This window comes from Achroia grisella, unplaced genomic scaffold (genome assembly GCF_030625045.1).
Source record: "Achroia grisella isolate CSIRO2021 unplaced genomic scaffold, CSIRO_AGI_Agris_v1 utg152, whole genome shotgun sequence".
NCBI lineage: Eukaryota > Metazoa > Arthropoda > Insecta > Lepidoptera > Pyralidae > Achroia > Achroia grisella.
This window is the reverse complement of record NW_026712648.1, coordinates 1278986-1304612: the sequence shown is the minus strand read 5'-3', so window position 1 is coordinate 1304612 and position 25627 is coordinate 1278986. Positions and strand designations below refer to the sequence as shown.

The 25627-nt window shown below is 31.0% G+C and overlaps 1 protein-coding gene across 5 annotated transcripts in view; it reads right to left on the bottom strand.

The window, feature by feature from the left end:
• Positions 1–24976, bottom strand: part of LOC131840884 (glycogen synthase kinase-3 beta) — a 33429-nt gene extending 8453 nt beyond the window's left edge. Inside the window, exons 1-5 of one of the 5 annotated variants that reach the window (XM_059189074.1) lie at positions 24560–24976; positions 13324–13386; positions 6507–6697; positions 6313–6396; positions 6122–6181 (exon numbers count right to left, since the gene is read on the bottom strand). In XM_059189074.1, the coding sequence (XP_059045057.1) occupies positions 6122–6181; positions 6313–6396; positions 6507–6697; positions 13324–13386; positions 24560–24671 (510 nt within the window). In that variant the 5' untranslated portion in view covers positions 24672–24976. Of the gene's footprint in view, positions 1–6121; positions 6182–6312; positions 6397–6506; positions 6698–13323; positions 13387–20270; positions 20659–24559 lie in introns of those variants that run through there. The other 4 variants (XM_059189075.1, XM_059189076.1, XM_059189077.1 and 1 more) reach the window with 4 other exon arrangements.
• Positions 24977–25627: the final 651 nt, after the last annotated feature.

Below are 25627 nucleotides of genomic sequence, written 5' to 3'. Positions count from 1 at the left end.
ACCCGGGATGTCTGTGTAGTAAGTTGGTACACAGGTACACTCCTAACTAGTAAAATTAATTTAATATTTAACTACGTTTTTCTCGTATAAATTAATTTAATTATTAAAATATTAAATTAAAAAAAAACAAAAAGAAGTAAATAACAATAGTCAATGGTGGGAATCGAACCCGGGGTGTCTGTGTGGTAAGTTGGTACACAGGTACACTCCTAACTAGTAAAATTAATTTAATACTTAACTACGTTTTTATTATAAATTAATAATCGTATAAATTAAATTAATTATTAAAATATTAAATTAAAAAAAAAAAAATAATAAAAAAAAGTGTAGGATTGGAACTCGGAGTATCTGTGTGGTAAATTGGTAAACAGGTAAACTACTAACTAGGCCATATTGGTGTTGTTTGTTATGGTGAAAAAACTAGTATATATATAAGTTACACGTACAATTTCAAAGACTTATTTCTTCAAAACTACTGGCTATTCTGAAATAAAACTTTAGGGTTTGTATATGTAATGTTTGCATATAAAATATGATTAAAGGTTACCAGTGTATTTACACTTTTACTGAACAAACAGAGTTGTTTAGTACTGAAAATATTGTGTGGAAGCCATCCATTACTTTCCGTGCACTTATAGCTTGGATCTTTTCCTAATTATTATTATTAAGTTTTAAAGTGGTTGAATTTTGAGTAGAGTGTTTTTATACGTTATTTCTAATTTACCATTTATTTTAAGTTTTTTAAACTCTATTCATCGAGACCAATCTAATGAGTCCAAACACGATATTTCTGCTGTAAGTTTTCGAAGAGTATGTTCATCATCTGATAATACTGGTGCCAGTATGAAGTCAAGGTTAACAGATAACTAATTACTCTTATTTCGTCAAAATCTTTAGATTACGTATAATAAATTCATAATATCGCTACCTATTCGAATCAAAACAAGTATTTTAGGTACTTCATGTACTAGTATATAAATTCATCAACACACAAGTAAATGATTTTTTAAATATATTCAGAGCCAAAAAGTTTTTGTGCATTTAAAAAATTTTGCTGATACGGATTCACTAATGCAGGAAATTGTTGAAAACATATATATCGAGTACAGGTACTATCGACGAATACTTTATCTAGGGAACACGCGGGAACGCGGAACGGCAACATGTTGCCGTTCCGCCACGATACCGTTATAGTGGTAGAAAGAGAAAGACAGTGGAGTCAGCAAATGTATCTACGGGTCGTGGCTGGATCAACATAAATGTGCAAAAAAGTGCGCGTATATATATATATATATACACTTGTCTTTAATTCAAAGGAAATATAAATAATGAACGCATCACATTTAAAATAGTAATAAGTACGTAATATTATCACATGGTAACAGCACGTATTATGGCAAAAATAAACATCGGCTGATTTGAAAAGATTTATTATAGTAATAATAGTAATCTCAGGACAATTCACACAGCTTCATCTAGACCCAAGTTAAGCTAGCTGAAGATTATGTTATGGGTACTGATATAAATACAAAGATTTTTTTTCGTAAATACATATATATTATCTATACATAGAAAACACCCAGACCGTTACAAACAATCATACTCATGAATACAAATGTTTGCAGCGTGCGAGGAATCGAACCCTCGACCACCAAGCAGGAATCAAAGCGGTGTGCTAGCTAAATCGCTAGACTACCGACAACTAGCTGTACACGCAACTTCGTTCGCGTGGAATGTAACTTCTTAAATAATAGTTTTTGACTACGAGCATATGAATATAAATACGGTACATGTACTAAAATTTATTTTTATACAATTTTTGTCTGTCTGTCTGTCTGTTTGTTCCGGCTAATCTCTGAAATGGCTGGACCGATTTTGATGGGACCTTTTTTGACAGGTAGCTGATGTAATAAAGAGTAACTTAGGCTACTTTTATTTTAGAAAAATAAATTTAAATTCCACACCGAAGATTAGCCGGAACAAACAGACAGACAGACAGACAAAAATTGTATAAAAATAAATTTTAGTATATTTATATATATGCTCGTAGACAAAAACTATTATTTCAATATTAAGAACAACAGGCTTCAACATTCTCAAGTACCACAAAAAAGATGTTTTTTCTATCGAATAAACCGTTTTTATTAAAAACAAGCTGTTCCCGCGACTTCGTCCGCGTGGAATTTAACTTTATTTTTCTAAAATAAAAGTAGGCTAAGTTACTCCTTATAAATCAGCTACCTGCCAAAAAAAGTACCGTCAAAATCGGTCCAGCCATTTCAGATATTAGCCGGAACAAACAGACCGACAGACAGACAGACAAAAATTATAAAAATTGTTAATTTGGTATATGTACCTTATATATATTCATATGCATGTAGTAAAAAACGGTTATTTCAATATTACAAACAGACACTCCAATTTAATTTATATGTATAGATTTAAAAAAAGTAACAGTCATAAGGCTAGTCGTATGCCTAATATGATTTATTTATTTATTTATTCATCCAAAATAATACAAATTGTGTAGGATAATGTAATAGTAACATTACAGTAAAATTTTGTCAACAACATAATAGTAACTTAATCATCTCGGTATATCTATAGACTAGCTGGCCCCAGCGACTTTGTCCGCGTGAAATTTTATTTTATTTTTCTAAAATAACAGTAGCGTAAGTTACTCCTTATTACATTAGCTACTTGCCAAAAAAAGTCCCATCAAAATCGGTCCAGCTATTTCAGAGATTAGCCGGAACAAACAGACAGACAGACAGACAAAACTTGTAAAATATGTTATTTTGGTGTATGTACCGTATTTATATTCATATGCAAGTAGTAAAAAACGGTTATTTCAATATTACAAACAGACACTCCAATTTTATTTACATGTATAGATGTATAGATTAAAAAAAAAGTAACAGCCATAAGGCTAGTCGTATGCCTAATATATATAATAATGTAATAAATTCATTTAAACAGAAATTGCGGGAACATTATTTAAATTTGTAACTTTTTTACTGTCCTCCTTTTTTCACATCTTTCTATTATATCCCTATAGTTCTCTCTATATTTTCTGTTTTTATTACTTTCAATTTGAGACTGTACTTATAATTTGATTATCGGATCATTATGTATTTATTTATACATTTATTTTTTTATAGAAATGTATATTTTGCTTATCTTTATTATCTTTATAAATCTTTTTTTGACATTTCTTATTTATATTAGTGCACCGCCAATAATCTTTCGCTGCACCACTCATGGTTGCCTGGTAAATAACGCGGCAAAATATTAAGTCCGCCACATGTACAAATTTTTTTGTGCATTAAAGTTAAAGAAATAAAAAAAATACAATACTGTTTAATGAAAATGCGTATTGTCTAGTGCTTTGAGATGTATCAAAATAAGGTCAACAAAAAAGTCCGTGATGGTATATGTCTATCTCATAAGGATAACCAACAATAACCATTTTTTATCTTTTACATTTTACGGGAATTTTTTTTATCGTATGTTTCCCTTAAAATCATGTAAACTATGTTATTATGTCATAATCTAAAGAAATAATAATATTTTATAGTGATATATCCACTATAAAATACCAAAAAGTAGCAATGTAATTCGTTACGCGCAAATCAGCAGTTATAAGGTCAAAGGTCGGTGCAATTTGATAAATAGTGCTTCTCTGGATGTCTTTAAGAGAAAATGGCAGTATGTACGTGTATATGTACAAGTCATTAAGTGTTAAGTTTTTCAAATGTACAATAAAGAATAAATATTTTTAAGTACAGTACTTACGTACATTAATATAATACCTACTTTTTACTTGTATCTATTGTTATCAAAATTAAATTATAAGTTCTTAACTTGACCACGACTATGTGACCCTCTCTTGGCGCCAAAACGAGTGAAAAAATGAACAGCATACGACGACGACGCAGTACCTATAGAGTGGAGCAACTGCTTATTCAGTTTTATTCAACTATTTAGTCCCTCCACCGTTACAATGAATGGAGACGGATATTACAATGTATGTAGCATTGCGAATATAAAATATCTAGATTAGGTATAATAAATTCATAATTGATAGGCCGTTACGGTATCAGAGCCAAAAAGTCTTCTTTCTTTATTTATCTACTGTTAGATGCGAAAGCGACTTTGTTTTATACTACACTATGTAATGATTGATATATCTAAAACAAATAAAATGTCTGAGGTTTGGACAAAAATTCAAAAGGTACTTTATTTTGAAAAAGTATTTTGAAAATACCTATTTTGCATTTAGTATTTGAAATACAAAACAAAAAACTATTTTTGTTTTTAGAGTGACATTTCTATGAATTCACTGTCGATAGCGAGCGGTGCGATGGAAAAAGATAACCGTTTATAAAAATATAATAAATAGCCCTGGACAATTAACACAGACTGATACTGAACTGATATAAATAGATATTTTTATTTTGTAAATACATATAAAACACCCAGACCGATGAAAACAATCGATGACCGATGAGTACAATTGTTTGCACCGTGCGAGAAATCGAACCCGCGACCATCGGATGTAAAGCGGTGTGACCACCGAGGCAGTCGAAATATATAAATAATCTTATGAATTTAATTTATTCTAATTTGTTTGTGTGCGCGGGGTGCGGTGTACGGTGCTCCCCCTGCCTCCAAGCTTGCATGTATGGAGCATTGCGAATATAAAATATCTAGATTAGTAAATTCATAATTGATAGACCGTTACGGTATCTATATATATTCGGATTAAAATAAGTATCGCAATAAGGACCAGTATATAAAGTTATCAACACAATTAACTTATTTTTGAAATATATATACAGAGCCAAAAAGTCTTTGTGTATTCAAAAAATATCTAATTTGTTTGTGTGCGCGGGGTGCGGTGTACGGTGGAGCTTGCATGTATGGAGCATTGCGAATATAAAATATCTACATTAGTAAATTAATAAAGTCATAATTGATAGACCGTTACGGTATCTATATATATTCGGATGAAAATAAGTATCGCAGTAAGGACGAGTATATAAAGTGATCAACATAATTAATTGATTTTTGGAATATATTCAGAGCCAAAAAGTCTTTGTGTATACCAAAAATTTAGCCGTTCGGAGCCATTCAGTCACGAATTATTAGTAAAAAAAGTGTCGAGTATATCGTACTATCGACGAATATATATGGCCGCATCGCAAAATAGAATGCGACGTTGCCATACCGCCTGAGATATACGCGATAGAGGTCAAGTTATTCAGTGCAAAAGGTGGAATCGGCAAGTGTTTAGGTTGTGGCGTGATCAACAAAGTGCCCAAAGAGGTGTTTATATATATATATATATATATATATATAAAATCTGACTTTTAAGTTGAAACTTAAAACTCACTAAGTTTAAAATAGAATTTAGCAAATTAATTGAAATCTGACAGATTGATTATATACGAATATCTGTTGAAGAGAAAATGTTGTGGTGATAATTGCCTTCAGTTGGAGGTTTAGACCTTGTAAAATAAATTTCCTTCATTTCAGTTGACATCTTTTAAAATAAAATTTATAAATAAGTACAATAAGTAATTGAGAACACTTCTAAAAATATGCACTAATTATCTACTAATTAAATAGTTAAATCAAAATTTACTTTGCACTTAACTTATATATTTTTTTCAAACGTGTCTTTTAAAACGCTTACTGTAACGTCATTATAATTTTTATGTGTTTAGGAAATGAAAATCATGAACGCGAGTGTCGATGGAACGGAAAAAGCCATCTCTCAAAGTAACACAAGTGTAAGCAAGCAAACACAAATCTGATGATAAACAAACAAATGATATTCTTATTGATGAACAAATCAAATCATATATATTATAATATAAAAGCATATCATCATAATATGATTTGTGGTATGATAAAGGATTTCTCAAGTATGCACACAATTGTTAGGCTTCGGAGTTACCGATCGATACTTAAACTCTAGCTGTATAATTTATGAGTACAAACACTGATGATTTTCATCTACGAATACATATTGTTCGGTAACCCTTGCCAACAAACACCGTAGACCTAATATGTGCGTTAGCACACTAGCGCAAGAATTTGAATGGTTCTGACATACTTCAACTTCAAGAGACTGCATTGCGTTTAACATTGCGCTCACTGCTGCGGGCACTGCCGCCTTCCCCCAAATAAAACACACAAATAAAACTCCCTTAATTACCAAACTAAAAATTCAATTATTAAAAAATACATTTGCTATACATAATTAGTTTCTTATTAAAAAAATATGCAATTTAATAAAATATTTACCTTTTCTCCACTAGAATAAAAGAAGTATTTCAATTTCACAATATTACAATGTTCCAATCGTCGCATGATTTGAAGCTCTCGATTCTGAAATGTATTGAATTATGTTATTAGATTAGTACAATTTCAATTAAACTATAAAACATAGTGATGTACTTATAACACTGACAATGATATAGTTACTCGTACTTAATTACCTTAAACCTTTTGTCTTGGAGCACCTTTTTGATCGCAATAAGTTCGCCGGTGTCACATAGTTTGGCCTGGTAAACGACGCCGAAGCTGCCATTACCGATGAGCTTCATGTCCGCATAGCTAACTTCTTGTGGCCGATCCGGGCCTTGTCCCGGCGTTGCCACTACAGTCGTCACCTTCGAGCCGTCCTTGCCTGTAACGAAGTAAGTATGATTGTAAGAATACATTAAAACATATTACTCTAAACTTCTTCAAACATAAACATTATTTGCATTGCAAACGAATTAAATCCAATGTCAGATGCATAAAGATAGTTCAAATTTCTGTATTTCTCCATAATTAAAATTACCACATTATAGGTATAGATTTAAATAGAGTGCGACTGTCCAGAATTTATATGTTTCAATATTTACATATTTTAACTCTGATTATTACGAACACTATTTAAAAGCTTATAACAATAATTTGAATGGTAATGATAATAATTATTTATGCTTAACACAAAATTTATACAAGTATATATAAAACCAACTTGAATAGAACGATTGAAACAATAAACGAACTACGAAAACAGTTGCTTTCCACATATCACAGCTACAAAGGTTTTTAATCAAATTAATGTAATCAACAATCGTCATATGATAATTAACCTTCTGTGTATAAATCGTCGTTACAGTTCCTACATATCAATTCTATATACTGTTCGAATATTATAATAATTTTATTTTTATACATTTATACATTTTTATTATACATTTTTTTTAAATAATATTTATTGAATCATACTATTTAGAGTAAGATTGATATAGTACCTACCTATATCTATGAGGACAGTTTCTCTATGATTTATCCAGTATTAATTTTCTTTTTTAATATTTTCCTTTACCTCCAAATTGTAAATAGAAGGCAATCACAAACATCTATTTTTGAATGAAAGTACGATAACTCTTTATTATTTTCATACAGTGCACTTTCAAAGCAAATAAAACATTACACAACGCATACTCAAGGATATACACCAAAATAAGTAGTGACGATGCATTATTACCAACGTCTCTAACGCGTATGTTTAATTCTTCTATTCTCTGTAGGTAGGGTTTAATGTTGCAATGTAAAAGTAGAACGACGGGAGGTAGAAGTGGGACCCATGTCTAAATGTATGACACGACTGTTCACGGTCGGTCGGATCACTTCACAGAATCAGGTCGACACCTCGTAGCAATGCGGAGGAAGCGTCCCCCGCACGAACATATTCAATGGCATTAAAAAGTATATACAGATATAATTTAAGTAATAACATTATAGAAGAGTAATTAAAATCTAACAGTAATAATCATGTAATACTAGATAAAGTTGAATTCTTTTTTGTAATATATCAGTAAACATATCATTAAATATACATAATATATAAAACTGGTCGTTTAAGTATTTTATTCTAAAATTATATCAGTAAAAGAATCTATAAAATGGAAATAAGTAAATAATTTCTAGAATTAGATTAGGTCTGATTGTTAAATGTTCACAAAAATAGCATCCAAAATGTCATAACTATATGTTTTCTGGTGGTCTATAAAAACCTGGATATCGTACTAATAATATCACCCACTAATAATATATTTAAGACGATTAATAATTAAAGTCACATGCCCAGATCGTAACAACGAAATCAGGCCAAATATGTACGTATATTTATTTCGGTGTGACCTAATAAAATTTTTAATGTAGCAGAAAAAATACATATAGAACATATAAATAAAATAACAGATGAAGTTCAAAGAATGAACAGTTTAGTCTTCATTTAATCCTATAGATTTTTTGGAGTGACTGCAGCGTACTCATAATTTATGTACTTCCTCGATTGCGGTAGATCGACGAGGATCTCTATGTGTGTAAGTATGTATCTATACAAAATTAATTTATATTAATTGAAAAAACAACCACAGCATGTTCTTGTAATATTATTATCTTTATTTTCATTATACAACTGAATCAAAATAAAAAGCATATTGGATATAGATATAAGAAACAAAATGGGAACATTTTGTTTGTTATATCTATATCCAATATGCACATATTTTTTATCCAGTTATTAGCATTGTACTATATTTATATTACCGAAATACTTTCTTTTTGTATAAAAATATATCGAACTAGAGAAATAAATTCGAATCTACACATTGTATTAGATTCCAATTAGTATAAACGATGTGAGTAATGCTTTCATTTTCAAATATGTATATATTATAGAAGTCAATACTCCACTTACATCAGACCCGGCCAGTATCATTATATTTTTTGGCCCGAATTCGTGATTTCAATATCATCATTGTATATGATATATATGTCATATACAAACAGGCAAATAATCTACGGTATGCTATAAAACTTGAGCGAAAATAGAATCACAGTAATTTTAAAACTTTTTCTATATACCAATTGTGTAACATGTAAACCCTTCTTAGCTGATACCTCCATTACTAAGAAAATCTTTGCACAAGAAATTTTAACTAACTTGCTCGAGTAATATCAAGGTCCAACCCTATATAAGTGCTTTAAAACATTTCCTAGTGACAACAACATATTTGTAATGTTGGAAAATAAAACCTTATTGTAAGCATTGCTATTATTTAGGTACGTGAATTACAGTTTATTTTTATCACTTTCTATAGCGGAAAGAATTGTTGTTTTTAGCCATTAGAAATAAATATACAATCGTTTCACTTTATAAGATTAATTTAGACTAGATAACGTAGTTTGTGAGAAATATCAGACAATGTAAAATAAAGAGAAAGATTATCCATCACATAGCATTTTATATGTGCAATTATACCACACCCACGTAGGAACCCTTATTGACGTAAGTTCAACCATACTCCACCCTTGTTTATCAGCATTCTATCTAAGTACTTTCACTTTATTTATGGCAATAGGTAGCTGTTAAGCCCGACCATTCAAGTCTCGTTGAAGTGTGTACTAACGTGATTCAATTAATAAATATTTTATGTGCTCAACAACTGTTTAAGTGTACTTGCCATAGATACTTAGATTTTCTTGAACATCGAGGTTTATTAGTTTACTATCTCAACAAAAAATAAGGTCTAGTTCGAATGTGGCTTACACCAAAATACTTAGCGTGTAAATTAATAGTCCTGACGGACTCTCCGGTGAAGGAAACACAGATGACAAAGCTAACTTCATATGATAGATGGCGGTAGGGATTGGATTCATGTATGTATTGACATCAGGTGCTACTTTAACCACGAAGTCGGCAGATGACAAAATGTCTAACTAGTTCATCTAGGATTACAGTTGTGAAAGTATTCTTAACAATATTTTATCTACAATGAGTGGACTGTGTGAAAAAATATGGCGTAAAAGAAGAACGAGTTCAGATTCCATATATGATATCTATGATATGACAGCAGATAAAGATCAGTCAAAAGGAAAACAATGCGCCGAGCCCGAATACAAAGGTAATAATGATTCCTATTAATGTTAAAGAATTCCTATTAAAGAAATATAATGGCAAATGTAAATTGTGGTGGAGGAATTTCCCTACAATTCTCGAAAAAAATTACTGTAGGTAGGTACCTACAGTAATTTTTTTCGAGAATATTATATAATGCTGTTAGTCATAGCTGACCTTTACACACACATACCTCTTCAATACTACTGCGCTAATTCCAACATAAACGGGCGTTAATTCGATCCCTGTTTAAATGCACACAGAAACAACCGAGTAGAGCAAGGGGAAGGAACAATAGAAATAATTCATTTTGAGAACTTATATCACTATGTCTTATCATCTCTATATCAAGGTTTCAGTAATAGACATAGATTTAACAAAAAAATATCCACAAATACAGAACATCCCTCATAAAATTAAAAAAATTAATGAAACACGGGCCTTGACGATTATATTTACTCTGTTAAATTTTTTAAAAAGTAAATACTGTTATCCGACTTGTAAAACATTAAATTATCAGTTAAAATATCAATAATTAATGATTCAATAACAAATATTGTTAACCTCTACAACTTTATTCCTTCCACACAGAAACATACAGAACAAGGAAATTATATGTATAACCGTATATTCGAAATTGACAGGCGATGTCAATATACAATGCGCGGCATATTAAAGTGCATATTTTTTCTAACGTTGCTAGTTGCAGATAATTAGGTGAAAGTTAAAAAAATTAATGATTCGATTATATTTACTGCTGCTATTTTTCATTCTTTTGGACTTGTAAAATATTTAATTACGTTAAATGATAATAATTAATGACAATAACAAATATTGTACAGTGTATCTCTTCTGTAGTCTCTTCTCCGTAGTAATACAGCTGTTACGATTTTTAAAAACTACAAGTTTTCATTTCTCATTTCTTCGGTAATTTTCTTAAGTATATTTTTTCTGATTTTATTAATCACTGATAAGGAGTGGTTTTAACATACCGTTGCATACATCTACGTGGTAGCTCGCGAATAAAAATATAGGAATCGGTTTTGAAATTATGTCTTTTACGAGTGTATTATAAACCAGAGTATGTACATAATAATATACTAATTACGACTGAGCAACTAAACAGTAGTTGTAGCCAATTTGTCTTATCTTATTCAACAACAAACTATGTGCACAATATGTTTAAAATTTTAGTCACAATATGACAGAATATCTTCTTATTCTTAATTCTGTAGTGACCACCTGAAATGCTTATCATTATCCAGGAATATCTATTAATTAAATATCTATGAATAATGGTATTTAAATTAATAATTATTAAACAATTATGAGACTTTATTCAGAAATAATAGCCACAATGTACCAGAGACCTGCATGCGATCCTTCCAACATATAACATAATAAGTTATCTCACCTACATCATATACCACTAGTCCCCCGTCAGCATATAACGTTAGTACAGGCACAAGTAAAAGCATCATATTATTATCACTCACTAAAATAAGAATTAATTTATGGTTAAATAATGTTTTAGAAAAAGAATTTCGCTTACATTCATTATGTAATGTACTACACATTAAATGTAAGCGAAATTCTTCATATTCATATCAAGTAACTTACTTTATTTACTCAGCTTGATTTATTTAATCATCAACATTAACAAATTAACTGTGACTAATGAAATGGAACATTATAGCGTATTTACAGTAGGTACTTGTTGTATGTCGTGTCTTTGCTCGTATCATTTTTAAGATATAAAGTAGTTCTGTGCATTATACTAAAATGGTGTGCATGAAATTTTATTCAAGTACTTTCAGTAATAAAAGTAATAATATTTATAATGTGAGTAGTACTTATTACTTTGTAAATGTTCTTCTATAATTTCACTTGTCCTCCCACAACTGTTTAACTTAATACTATCTGAGTGTTGATTATGCAAATATAATTTTTCATTCATTAATTATTTATGAGGAAGCTCTAGTCATTCACGTTTCAGTGAGTCTCTTTGACGACCTCGGTAGTCTAGCGGTTTAGCATACTGTCTTACTTCCGATGGTCGCGAGTTTGATACCTCGCAGAATACAAATATTTGTATACATGACCATGATTCTATTGGTATGGGTGTTATCTATATATATAAATAATGTATGTATTATTAAAACAAAGTATTATAATATCAGTTCAGTACCCACACATAAGTCTCACAACTCTGCTTAACTTACGACTAAAGACTCTGTGTAACTTGTCAGGTGTTGTTATTTTTATTAAAACTTAGTCCATCTTAACTCCGACATTTTCCGTAATCTGCCTAATTCATCATGCAGTACACAATGTCTTGATCCTCCTTATTTCTATGTATATGAATTTTCATAAATATATCACAATATATTTATTTTATAATTCTTTAACTTTGCATACAACTTCTTCATTGGTTAGTATATATTACAGGTTATTTCCCTTAACTTTTAACTTCAAATGTTCTAAGTTAGTGACCTTTAGGGTTAGTGACTACCTCTAATATATTAAAGTTATACTCGTAATACTTAACAGGTACCAGTTAGCGGTCTTCGAGCTGCCTTAATATTTTATCCAAAGATATTTTAATAATTGAGGAAACCTTTTTGTCTTGGCTGCTTTGGCTTCGACATTTAATTAACAATTAAATTTGACTTTTGTATACGCTGAATTTACATCACGCAAGTAGAATAAACATTGTAGATTTGTATTTCATACGCATATAACGCTTTTTCTTTATTTTAATTATTAAATAAAAACAAATTAAACTGGAAGATGACATGCTAAAGCCCAATTATATATTAGTGGCTATATTTCTATTCTGTTAAAATATCTTGCAAATTTGCCGTTTATTTTTACAACACACAAAATGGAATGAAATATATTCACGATTTTATACAACATATACGTTATTATTTATATCTTTAGCAGTGAAATAAGAATAAAGCCATAAAAGATCAGAATTTAAAGAGTACTGTAACACACACTCGCGACATTCATTAAAACATAACATAAGCACGTATTATATCTATTTGAGTGAATTATGTATTATCATTATAAAAAATAATATTTTGCTACAACAACATCGATCAGACCAGAACATAATAAGTACACACAAAAATTTAAACACATGAAGTGAATAAGAAATATTACGACGTTTACTGCAAATGTCCGCTAACTTTATATTTTGATAACGAAATTTCAATTAATGCATTTTAAAAAACAGTCAGGGGAATATCGCATTTTACACGCCGTAATACATTTATGATAGTGAAAATCTAAAAGAAAATTGTGGCACTACAATCCAGCTAATAACGTGCGCCATATCTAGCACTTACGATGCGAGGAGGCAGCCTTCTTATCCGTAGCCAGCTCGGTTTTTTTAGGAGTATCCACGTCGCCTGCACGATGCAGCAAAACACAAAAGCAGTATTAGAACATTGAAGTACTCAAACGCGCACAGGAATTTTATAGAAAACATCAATAACATTTATAATCAGAGCATATTATGTGTAATGATAGAACAATAACACGGGACTAATATATCGACAACTGATATTTAGACACTCACTGATAGTACGTCGCAATTTTTTACAAAATGTTGAGAAACGATCGCGGGCGCGGCTTAATTGGCCGCTTCTTTCAGTGTCAAGTAAACACAGCAGCGAGGGTTCGGAACGCGCATTGACTTTTCCAACGGGATGTATGGTCGCCGTTGTTTGGCCATCGGACACTCCTAGTTTGTCGAAGCATACCGGCCCAGAACACTCCAGTTTGGATGACAGTATCGCACGCGAGCGCGCGTTGTGGTAGACTGCCGGCCGTCAGCGCGGTACGTGAGTTCTCCGCCCCTCCCCATGTCCCCATGGAGGTGTTAGCCCTCTTTACAACTCACTCAGTTTTAATTCTAACCTTAGGCTAACTACATAAAAGACTTTGTTACGAAGCATCTTACAACTATTTTGTTTTATAATTAACATCTGCATACAAATTGTTTCACAATAACAACCTAGGTTTCAGCAGAGTAAATCATAAGATGATAGTGGACACGACTACTTATAGTCGTAGAGGGTAAACATAACAATATCAACCACAAACCCTAAGTGGGTTTGATATATTAAACTTTCGTATGTAGTAGGATGAGGAAAAAAAAGTCCATATTATATAAACACTAGACAATTAACTGAATAACTAACAATAAAATCAAGTGATCATGCAAAAATTTATAAGCGCTAAGCGCAGAAATGTAGTCTACTCTGCTGTATGTAGTATTGAAACCACCACAATCAAAGCAATTAAACTTATACATTCATCCATCAATTTGATTCCGTTATGGAAAATAATGAACGCAAACATCTTAGAATCCACTGAAGCAAAAAAATCTGGCAAATTAGTTGCTCTGACGGAATTAGAGTCCGAGTCCGAGAGTCTTATGAATAAACGATTCAACTTACACTATTAAATATTTGAGTAAAAATCCGTCCTAATCGTAAATAGTACATTAAAATCCTTATATTAAAATTGACTGCATAATGAAGTTTCGGTGTGACATGTGACAGATTTTTACTAATTTAAAGTGACTGTGTGACACAAGTGACAAGTCCTTCAGGAAGATTTTTCAGTTTGAGTTTATGATCACTGCTATGATTGAACAATTATATTAGATTATTTTAATAACTGTAAGTTTTATTATAGGTATAGTTATAAAAAGTTACACACAGGCCTTAGGAAATTATGAAAATAATGTTATCTAGAAAAATGTATTTTCTTTGTCATACGGTATACAGTCGCAATCAGAATCATTATCACGGGGCATGTGTTCGTGTTGTCCTTTTTATACAACTGGTGATAATTTTTGCAATGTGACGTCATAAGCAAAGAATGAAATAACAAATAAAGTTACGTATACAATAACAAAAGAATACACGCAGTATATGCTAAAATTAGTTCTTACAGAGTCGATTGTTAGTATTGTAATAAAATTACAATATTAATAAAATTGCAGTGTAAAGGGTACTTTACACTGCAATTTTATTACACACACATAAAGTTACTGTGATATTAGGTTAGGTATAACCTAATATCACAGTAACTTTATGTGAATGGTGTGCTTAGAGTTCTATAGTTAGTTTCAGTAGTATATTATATGTACTTATTTATTATTATCTGACATTACAAGTTACAGAGAGAGAGAAAGCCGGAAACCCTACAACCATTTGAAAAATTATTTATTTAAAAGAAAATTATTATTCCAGAATAGCATAAGCTAAAATATACAAAACTATCAACTACCGGACGATTCCGGGGCGGGCCAATAGTTTTCCATAAACTATGTTTGTTAAACCTCATATTTTTTTAGTGGTTAAGATTAATGACTTGTGGTTAAGTTTCGATCAGTTCCTAATTGAGCAAGAATCTACGTGATTTGCCGACATGTTGTGAACAAAATATAAATCAACCACGTAAACTGTCATTATTTGGTTACCATGCATGATTACCTACTAATGGGATTACAGCCTCAGCTTATTTATAGCACAGATAGACAATTGGATTAGAAGTTTTAGTGAAGTTTGTTGGGTTCTTGTCACGCACGTGATACCCTGATACTATACACCTGACTTTTGATATACTTTCCCTTACGGGATGCAGGTTATTAGGAAATTTTAGTAGCTAAAATTTATAGACAACAATGTATAATAGATATATTAGATTATGCTTTATTCCACTTCTACATTATTATAATATGTATAAGAATTGTATAAGAAAACTACTAAAATATTTGTGTAAGAAACTATACACTATTGCAGTGTATTAAAATATATAAAAGACTGTTGTAGATAACTATTGTCTTTTTAACTAAAATGTAGGTTCTCATGCCGTATAAAAGGAATTTCTAAATCAACAAAATGTTTAAGGCATAAAGTCATAGTGTTGATTTTATTAGCAGCACCTTTTTAAAAAATATTAACTATTTATGTCGCAGGAATAGTCTTCTATAATAGAATTAGAACACATATTAAGCAGCATGTCCATAAACTAGATAATAAATAATACTTTAGTCATCTCACCGTAGTTTTTAATATATAACTATTTAAATATAGAAACTAATAAAAATAACTTTTAACTAGAAATAAAACTCCATATTTCATATGGAGTTTTTTTTTCAAATCTTGAAACAGTGAATTGATAATAACCGATGGGTATTTTACATAAGTCGAAACTTAAATCTAGCAACTACAAACTACTACAAATATTAAGAAAGCCTACTTATTACATAATTGTATTAGAAAAATCTTCTAACTTATATTTTTTATTCTATAATAATATAATTTAACGCGTGCAAAATCGCCCCTCAATACAAGATTTTTATACTGCATTCAATACTTTCATTGTTTAAGATATACCATGTGCCTCTTTCGCAATTTAGTACGTATTATAAAAAAATCTGCCAACTGCGGAAGGGATGAGCTAAATGCGTACATAATACGACATGACTACGCAATAATGAGTGCGCGATACTACTTTGTGCAACACATAGCATAAAAGTAACAAGTTGATGCATTTCAAATTTATCGTACTTCATTAGATATCTCAATCGTTTTGTTATCAGTTTCTATTACATAAAAAACTGCCTATTTAGGTAAACCATGCACGATTCGAAACCGGAGAATGCCATTGTTTGTGTAAGGCGATATCATCGTTGCGGTTTTCAACGCTTGTCGCGCATGCTCACGGCTTTTGCATTTGGCCAAGGTTTCGCAGTCCGTCACAATACTAACCGCCCGTAGATAATAGGGGAACCGGTCCTGTCGCCTACATGACACATCGCTCACCTTACACAGACGCCAGAATTAACTTCAAAGCTTTGAAAATGATTCAAAACATATTGGTGCAAATAAAAGTTACAGCGTACATTTCCATTATAATTGGACCGAAATTATCTAACACTATTCCACATATTGATATAGGTACTGGTAGTTTCCAATAGCGCTGTGATAAACAAACGAACTCTTGAAAGAATAAGTCAATAACCAAACTGGTTATCCTATATTGCTCTAACCAACAAACTACATATAATTTTTGTAATATACTTAGTAGAATAAAATAAATAGTCAAAAGGGTCAAGTTCCAAGAGAGGCGAAGTTATTAATAGATGACACTAAGCAATGGCAAAAGTATTCCTTATATTTTTTTAATGATCACTAATCACCAGTTTATGTATGGAAGTTTGTTGTTTCTGCTTATATACTGAAAGTCAGGCTAGTGCAATCTGAAGACGAACACTTTCATTAAACTAAAAAAAGAATTTCTACTATAAGTCGGTACTAAAAAATGAAAAATGGATAGAAATAATTAAATTATTTTTTCGTAAAAGTAGGTAGGTACATTGTCAAAAAATCTAGATATATACAACCGGTCATACGTAATAAAGTATACAAATGTACATATTGTGCGAGTTCGACATACTGTCACTGACACAATATGAATCAGCCAAGGTTATTACTTTGTTAAAGCAAATTCTAGTAGATGATTTTTCTATGATTCCGATTTCACATCGATACGATTATGTCAAAATTTTGTCTGCCGCCAGTCCTTCAATAGAGAAATGTCATAAGCGGAACAAAGCATACATTGTGATATTATCAGTAGCTATTCGTGTCTATAAACGGCGGTTAACACTTTCTGTTGTCAGCTTGTTTACCATTCCCTGTGAAGGGCGATCACATTATATAGGAATGTTTTCTATCCTTAATGACAGAAAAGATATAATACATCTACCGCCCCAAGTTACATGATCTTTGCTACTAAAGCGTTTATTGGTATGAACAGAACAGAAATAACATGGTCACTGATAATTAGATCATCAAATACTATCTTTGCAAGATAAAATATGTTATCTAATTTGATATTGTATATACTAAAGACACTGAAGAAAACATTTGGTGGGATGTTGGTAATGTAATAAATCTATCATATAACTCGTAAATAACAAATTAAACATGATTAATGAGACTTTATTTTTAACTTACTAAATAAAATAGAAAAATAATAATGTACTTTCAAATTCTGAACAAAGATGTTAAAATATGTCCAATGCGAGTGAATTCAGCTTATAACGTCTTTTTGCGTTAGTGTGACGTGCGTAAATGTCTCTAATTATAAGTTTCGAATATATATGAACTGGGATGTAATGTAAACAACCTGGGCGTATGTCCAAGGAAGGCCATGGTTATGACGTTAACCTCATATTGCGAGGATGAGATATAACGTATAAATGCTTTACAATATGATTATTGAACAAGGTGGGTTAATTGCGTTTATTAAATGACTAGCGATTCATTCCCGGCTTCGCACGACTTAACAAGAAAATTCATAAATTTTAAAGTTACGAATAACGGGGCCTAGAATTTGCCCGCACGTTACTATTGCATATTTAACAAGATAAAAGTAGTCATTGTCACATAACTGTAAGGGTTTTTTGTGAAATTGTTAAAACTGTAGTAGTAACTTTTAAATACACCCAGAAGTTTCGGAGCATATTCAAGGCAAACAAACAATCAAATCGTTCCTTTTTATAATATCAGTATATATGACAAAATTTATTTTATCTAAAAAGTAATAAATATACCCATTACGCTTTTATTTGACGTATCTTATCTTAAATTGCGATATATATAACTTTAAACTATTGTTATAAAACCTTATTATATTTTATCGACCATTATGTTAATTGAAAGAGATTGTAAGCATTCTCTAATAGATACTTGATCTATATAAACAAAAACTTGGCTAGCTACATTACTAATACAGTATATATAATAATACTTTAATCCACTTATAACTATTACATTTTTAAAGGAAGGATATAGCAGCAATAAACATTTGCGGTTATGCGGCGAGTACTATTTAATTCACACCCTAAAATAAAGGTAATGTGTAATGTAGTGTTAGTCAAGACTACATTACCCATTACCTTTACCCAGGGTTCTTGTTGCTGAGAAATAAATATAATTGTAATGTTTTAAAAATATTTTTTTTTAATTGGTGAAGAATTTGCAGTCATATGACGTAACTATTATACACATTATACCTGTCTAGTTTTTTAAGACAGTTTTATTATTTATTTAATAAAACTTATTATTTTATTATTTTTTTATTGAACAGGTACAAGTAATTTATTACTTGTCAATATACGAACGAGTTTGATGGCAAGATAAACATCACATTATATCGTTACGTATTACTTAATATCTACCATGTCATATTTATCTGTCGTGACCAAATTGCGGAATTAATCGGTGTAATAAAGTCGAACAGTTCAAGAAATAGTAGCCTTCCATGATGTTGCACCGTTAATAAAAATATATTTTGTTAAAAAATATTATATTACAAGGTTCGACAGAAGAGAGAGAGATCGTTACACGATATAAATAACTCTAAACACAAGCCGTATTATATGGTAAAATTATATTTTAAGGTATCTAGAAGTAGCTATTAATGTTCTTTACTGGAGAGTCAGTCAGAAATAGATATACAAAGTTTTTTTTCTGTGGCGACCAGATGAACTCTTGACCCTTTGGTGTAAGTAGTAAACCACAATGCTCTGAAAGTGTAACAAATATATTGTTCTATCGGGGTTTAGCATAACGTTAATCACGTTTATGTTAACTTGAAATATTAAACCATGTCCAGTACAAACAATGTTAAACTCAGAGTTAGTTGTTACTAATCTCAAAAGATCATTAAACACTTGATCAAAAGTTCAAAAACTCCATGGAAATATAAAAAAACTAGTTTGAGAGGGTACCTAAAAATGTTAATTTATATATATTATAATAAAAATACATAAGTATAGTATCAATCTCTGTCTTCAAATAATCATGTTGTTACTTAATGAATTACTCATTTTGTTTACTTAACAACATTCGCCGATTTACCCGTTTTTTTAACGCTAAACTGTGCTGTAAGCGAGAGTTCATAATTTAAAGTTAAGGGTGTATTCTTATAAGAATTGACGGATGAGAATGTCAATGACGGATGAGAAGAAGTGTTTAATCTTTTTGGTATCGGAACCCTAAAATAGAGTTAACAGTTGATTGTATAAAATATATATATGCACACTTGAGATTGTATTACGAGACAACTACTTAACAGTTCAATCTTTGTTAGTGACTAAGAGATATGATACACAAGTCACATATTTCGAAAAAAGATAAATCTGTCATAACTGTTAGATTACATTTGAAGATCGAAAATAAAAATATGTGTAATGAACAATGGCTACCTATTAATTTCATAAAATATGGAGTAGGTTCCGATGACTTGGTTCGATGTCGACGATCATCGCGATCTGGGTTTACGATGTATGTCCGGCGCCGTCGCAACATTTTTCCTATACAGTGGCAGTCTTTTAAACAACATCAAGGTTACGGATGCACTTCACTAAACAACTTACTCTGTTAATAACTTTAACTCTTTCTATGCTAATGTAGCTATCCTATTTGAAGTACTTTATCATTTTTAATGCACTATTTTTGCGGTCCTGAGTTTTGCACTGATTTATTCCTAATATAGCAATCATAAATGTTCCCGAATTCGATATCCGAAAAGCTGCGCCAAATAATAAAACTAGGTTAACGAACTACCTAATTGGGTAATTTTGCAACATGCACCGATTGTGGCGACCACGTCGCTCGACTGTGACCGGGGCGCTGAGCGAAAGGCGACTCGAAAACCGAGAGTGCGTTGGCACGATTCTTCCGCGAATGGTGCGGTCATAACGACGAGATAACAAGATCGACAACTACACTGATAACACATGCGATAACAGAGGACAACTGAATCAGTTGTGTGAACTTGCGTGTTACGGTAATGGACAATTACTCTTCTTTACCAAGTACTTTAAAACGAAATTAAACGTTTTATACATTATTGAATTTACAAAAATGTAATGTATCTTCATGTAACTGAGTAATTGTAAGCAATTGAGCCAAAACATGAGTATCTTATTTTGACAATTCGACTTATAAAATAAAATGATAAACTGAGCAGAGGCACAGATAAGTACACTAACAGCTGTATTGTACACAAACACATACATACTTATAGCAACGTATACGAATATATTGTCAGAAATACATTTATATTTAACATAATACATTTACAGCCTCTTTAGTTGTACTTACGCCCGGCGTATTCCTAGGATATATCTTGTACTACGCCCTTCACAATGTTGAGCTAAATAACGTTTAAGTGGACTGATTTTTTAATTATTTTTTGACTGTGTAATGGTTTAAAAATTGTATAACATTTATTTTCTGGCTGTCGGATTTCCACAACATATTTATTATATTGGATAAGCCGGTCTTCTGTAGAAGAATCTTTACGACTTATGAAGAGGGATCTTAAATTATCTTCAAACAATTTGTGGCTTCTAAAATGTAGGTAACATAACGTTTACGTTTTTACGTAAACGTTTTTACTGCAGTCAAAACCAAATTTTATTTGGACAAAAAACAAACCTATTGTACAAATTTTCACCCTTGATTGCTGATTGCTATTCTTTTCCAAAGATACTGTAATGCGTGTGTTTAACTAATATTAAAGACCCAAGAAACCAAGATTAAAATAATACGTCTTCTACAAATAAGGACCAATCCTACAAATTTTTCGAAAACGCTAAAATACGTGCGTCCTGATTCATATCCAACAAAAGTTTAAACAGAGAATCAGTATACTTCTTTTTTATGACACATTTATTAATATGCATAGATAATCTTCTAATATATAACAATTGTCGGATATACAGTCCCAACTAACTGCTTGCACAACCAAGGTTGAATTGGCAGTTAGCAAGTTATTAAAAATGCAAAACAACGCGCTACCTTTGGTGTTTAGCCATGGAGAGCCATTTAAGTAAATTTTTAAGCATAATCACACTTCGACTCAGCACTGAATACTCAAACCAACTGTACAGAAACTAACGTAAATATATCATCCAAACTAGGTTAACATTTATCAATATAAATTGACCGATCTAGTAGGTTATTTTCAGTCAAATGTACTTTCGTCGCAATAATAACATACAAATTTTAGCAGTTGTGCATGTTTTTACTTTACATTTTACATGATTTTACTTTTCGTTTTATATGTTGTTGTGTTTTGAGCGTGTTAGTAATAAAAAAGCAGTTCGCGCCATGCGATCTTCTTTAGTTAGTATTATTAAATTACCACATATTGTTTCAAAGTTTGACCTGCTTCTTCCACTAAGATTAAGTGTGTGTTCATCTTACAATAAAATTACAATGCGGCTTTATGCGCCGTATTGTAATCAGGCTAAATATTTAATGTGTTGCAATAAAAAAAGCTTCTTTTCTTAAAAGGGCACACTGGGGATCAAGACAGAGAGTCTATCATCCCTCAACCACTGTTCTATGAGGGAATAAATAATTTTATTATTATTCAATACCAATATTTTATGTTATAATCATTAATTATTTTTAATTGAAATATTTATTCAATTTTAGAGGTAACAATTATTTTCATATAATAGGTAACTACAATGCAGAAGGTGTCGGAGAAATAAGTCAGTGAAAACAGGGAATGAGGCAATTAAAATAGCAATATTAAGGAGGGTGCTGGTAGTTTTTTTAATATACAATCATAAAAAAGATACTCCTCCTGCATTAATTACACACATGCTGATGGTGAAGTATGGAGATCAAATCAGACCACTTATCCTCATAAATTAATCACCATGGTTTAAAGTGAACTAAGTGAAAAGCAGTTTTATAGTTAAGTCTCCATTACTAACAATCACTTCTGGCAAGGTAGGTTATGCTAAGTTTCATACAGCGGCATAATTGAAGAAATTGTAGGCATATACCAAAATGGTACATACAGAAAGATTGTGACACTAATAAAATAATGTAATCTCTCTAAAATCTTTGAATGCATTTTCCAGACCCCAGCCCAACACAAAATGTCCAAAACAGAGAACATCCTTTTTCCCACAAATCAAACCCTACCTAAATATCTCTAAATTTGGGTGTGATAAATTCTCAGTCAATTGTGTTGTGTAAAAAATTCCTATTTAGTTTTCTTTCATAATTATTTGGTGCATTTTAACATTCACAATCAAAAAACATTTAATTCCTTAGGATAGTGAAGTGGGAATGAACTCATACACTCCTCTGATACTCAAATGATATTAAGAGGACAAATAAGGCAATTTTCAGATAGAATTCAATTGCAATAACTCATAGTCTCACTATTAGTAATGGGGACTATTGTTACTAGCAATGTATGGTACATTGCTCTGACTGACCTTGTAACTTCAGTCGACTTCACCTTTGTTTATTAATTTTTATAAGAAAAAGTAAGGAAATATAAAATCAATTTAACTTAAACACTTTATTCTATAATTGACTTTAGGATATCACATTTAACACAAAATTTACAGCCATTGCAAGTTATTTAAATCAAAATAAATGTATTAAATCTATAGCCAATGGGGATATAAAAACTACAAATTAAAGATATTTGTCCTAACAGCTATTAAAATTGAGAATTCACCATTACAATAATCTACAAATTGTTTAATATATTCTAAAGAAAAACTCTTAAATAAGCAATCATAGTAAAATGTATTATTTAAAATATAAAAAAATACAGGACAAGTAAGTTGTAAGAAATAAAAGATGCAAAAAAATAAACTAATTAGGATATGCATTGTTATACATAAATAAAGTGGTCAATAAAAATATACAAATAAATATGATAAAAAATTAACAACATAAAAAGGTTTTCATGTTTTTCTTATTTTAAAATTAAGACCTGTTTATTCTTTGTTACTATTGTTTAATAGATAAAATAATAAGGAAACTTTAAAATGTATCATTATGAAATTAATAATTGTTTTCTTTCTTTGATGGTGTTTCCTAAATGTCTTATATTAACAAGATATATTTATTTACTTCAATTATACTTTAAAAAGAATTTAGTTTTTATTCAGTAGTATTCAAAGAGCACTGTCAAAAACTGTTTAGCCTATAGGACTAAAACTTTGTAACCTAAATAGACATTCCAAACAGTTATTAATTTCTAACAAATATTAAAATGCCATTACATTTATTACGTCACAATGAAAATAACCTAAAAGCAGCATAGAAATCATATTACTTTTGAATACATAAATAGTTTAGGCAGGCAAAATGGATCGTGTGATAGGTTACTTTTTAGAATGATATAATAATTTAAACCACATATGTTAATTTCAGAATTTCATCACATCGACAAATACGCATTAGTTCATAAATGTGATAATTTGACGTGATCACTGTCATACTGGAAAGCCTATGTGGCATAATCTAAGTACAGCTTGTGGCCATTTTTGAAATGCTACCGACCTGAAATGCTGGCGATATTGATTTATTTAAGAGTTATCGTAATTTACACGTTCAGTAGCCGAATTATGGCAGTTTGCAGCCATATTTAAAATTGTCAGTATCGATATACGTCACAGACGCAAAGAAATCACGATGGCCGACAAAAGAATGGTTATGTGGTACTTACTGCTAATTTTTACGCCTCCTAGAGGTGGTGGTTTCGGTGGTTGATTATCGAATGTTTTTCGAACGGATTTGCTGCCCTCGGCGAACGACGTGGTCCTAGGGCGTCCGCTCATTATTAAAGGTATAAAATAAACGGCCTTAAAATCCTGAACTTCATAGGTAATTCACATTTCTCGTTACTACCACCCTTGCACTCGCACTGAACTCTTTCACTTTACCAACGATAGACAAAGTTATAAGTTTTATAGTCAAAACAATATCACTATGACACAATTAAAATGAAAATACTACTGTCCTATTAGACTTTTACAATACCATTTTGTTAAATTTTCAAAATTTACATCACATAATGTACGGCAGATTTTTAGTTACTTCGCCTATTCGCCTTCCTTCTCTACAGAGTTGCACTCACTCGCTCATTCGGCAAATTCCGACAAACGTCGGAGCTTCGATCATTTCAACGAAGATGACGCCACCCCATACAGAGCCATCTACGTTTCATTATCTTTTATCGGTAAAACAGCACTCGGGCGTACTGTCATTCGCACGGGAATAATTATACAGTCCGTTCACATTATTGCGTTGTATGGAAGAAACGATTGGTTGTTTAAAGCAAAGTTTTGTCAATATAATCTCGTATTCCTTAAATTTTTGTACTATATATAATTAAATAAAAATGTGTCAATAAGAGTTTTGATGTAAAATTTTATTCTGAAATTACATAAGTAAATTATTGACAGTGTAAAACGTCGACTAACGCCGACATTCTACCAATCGTTGTATGCATCATGATAATGTGACCGGACAGCATAAGCCCTTCTTTAACCGAGTCAGTGAGCATGTAATCACTATATTATTCTCTGAAACTTCCTATATATGGTTGCCAGTACAAAAATAAAACAATATTGTTGGATAAGATAGATTACACCAAATTTCTATTCCATAAAATTATACAGTATACTTACTTTTTAGCGAACCACTTTATAAAAAATACAATTTCTATCGCAATGATTGAGGTTGTTTGCTATATTTTGATGGCTTTCTCACGATGTACTACTATATAACATTA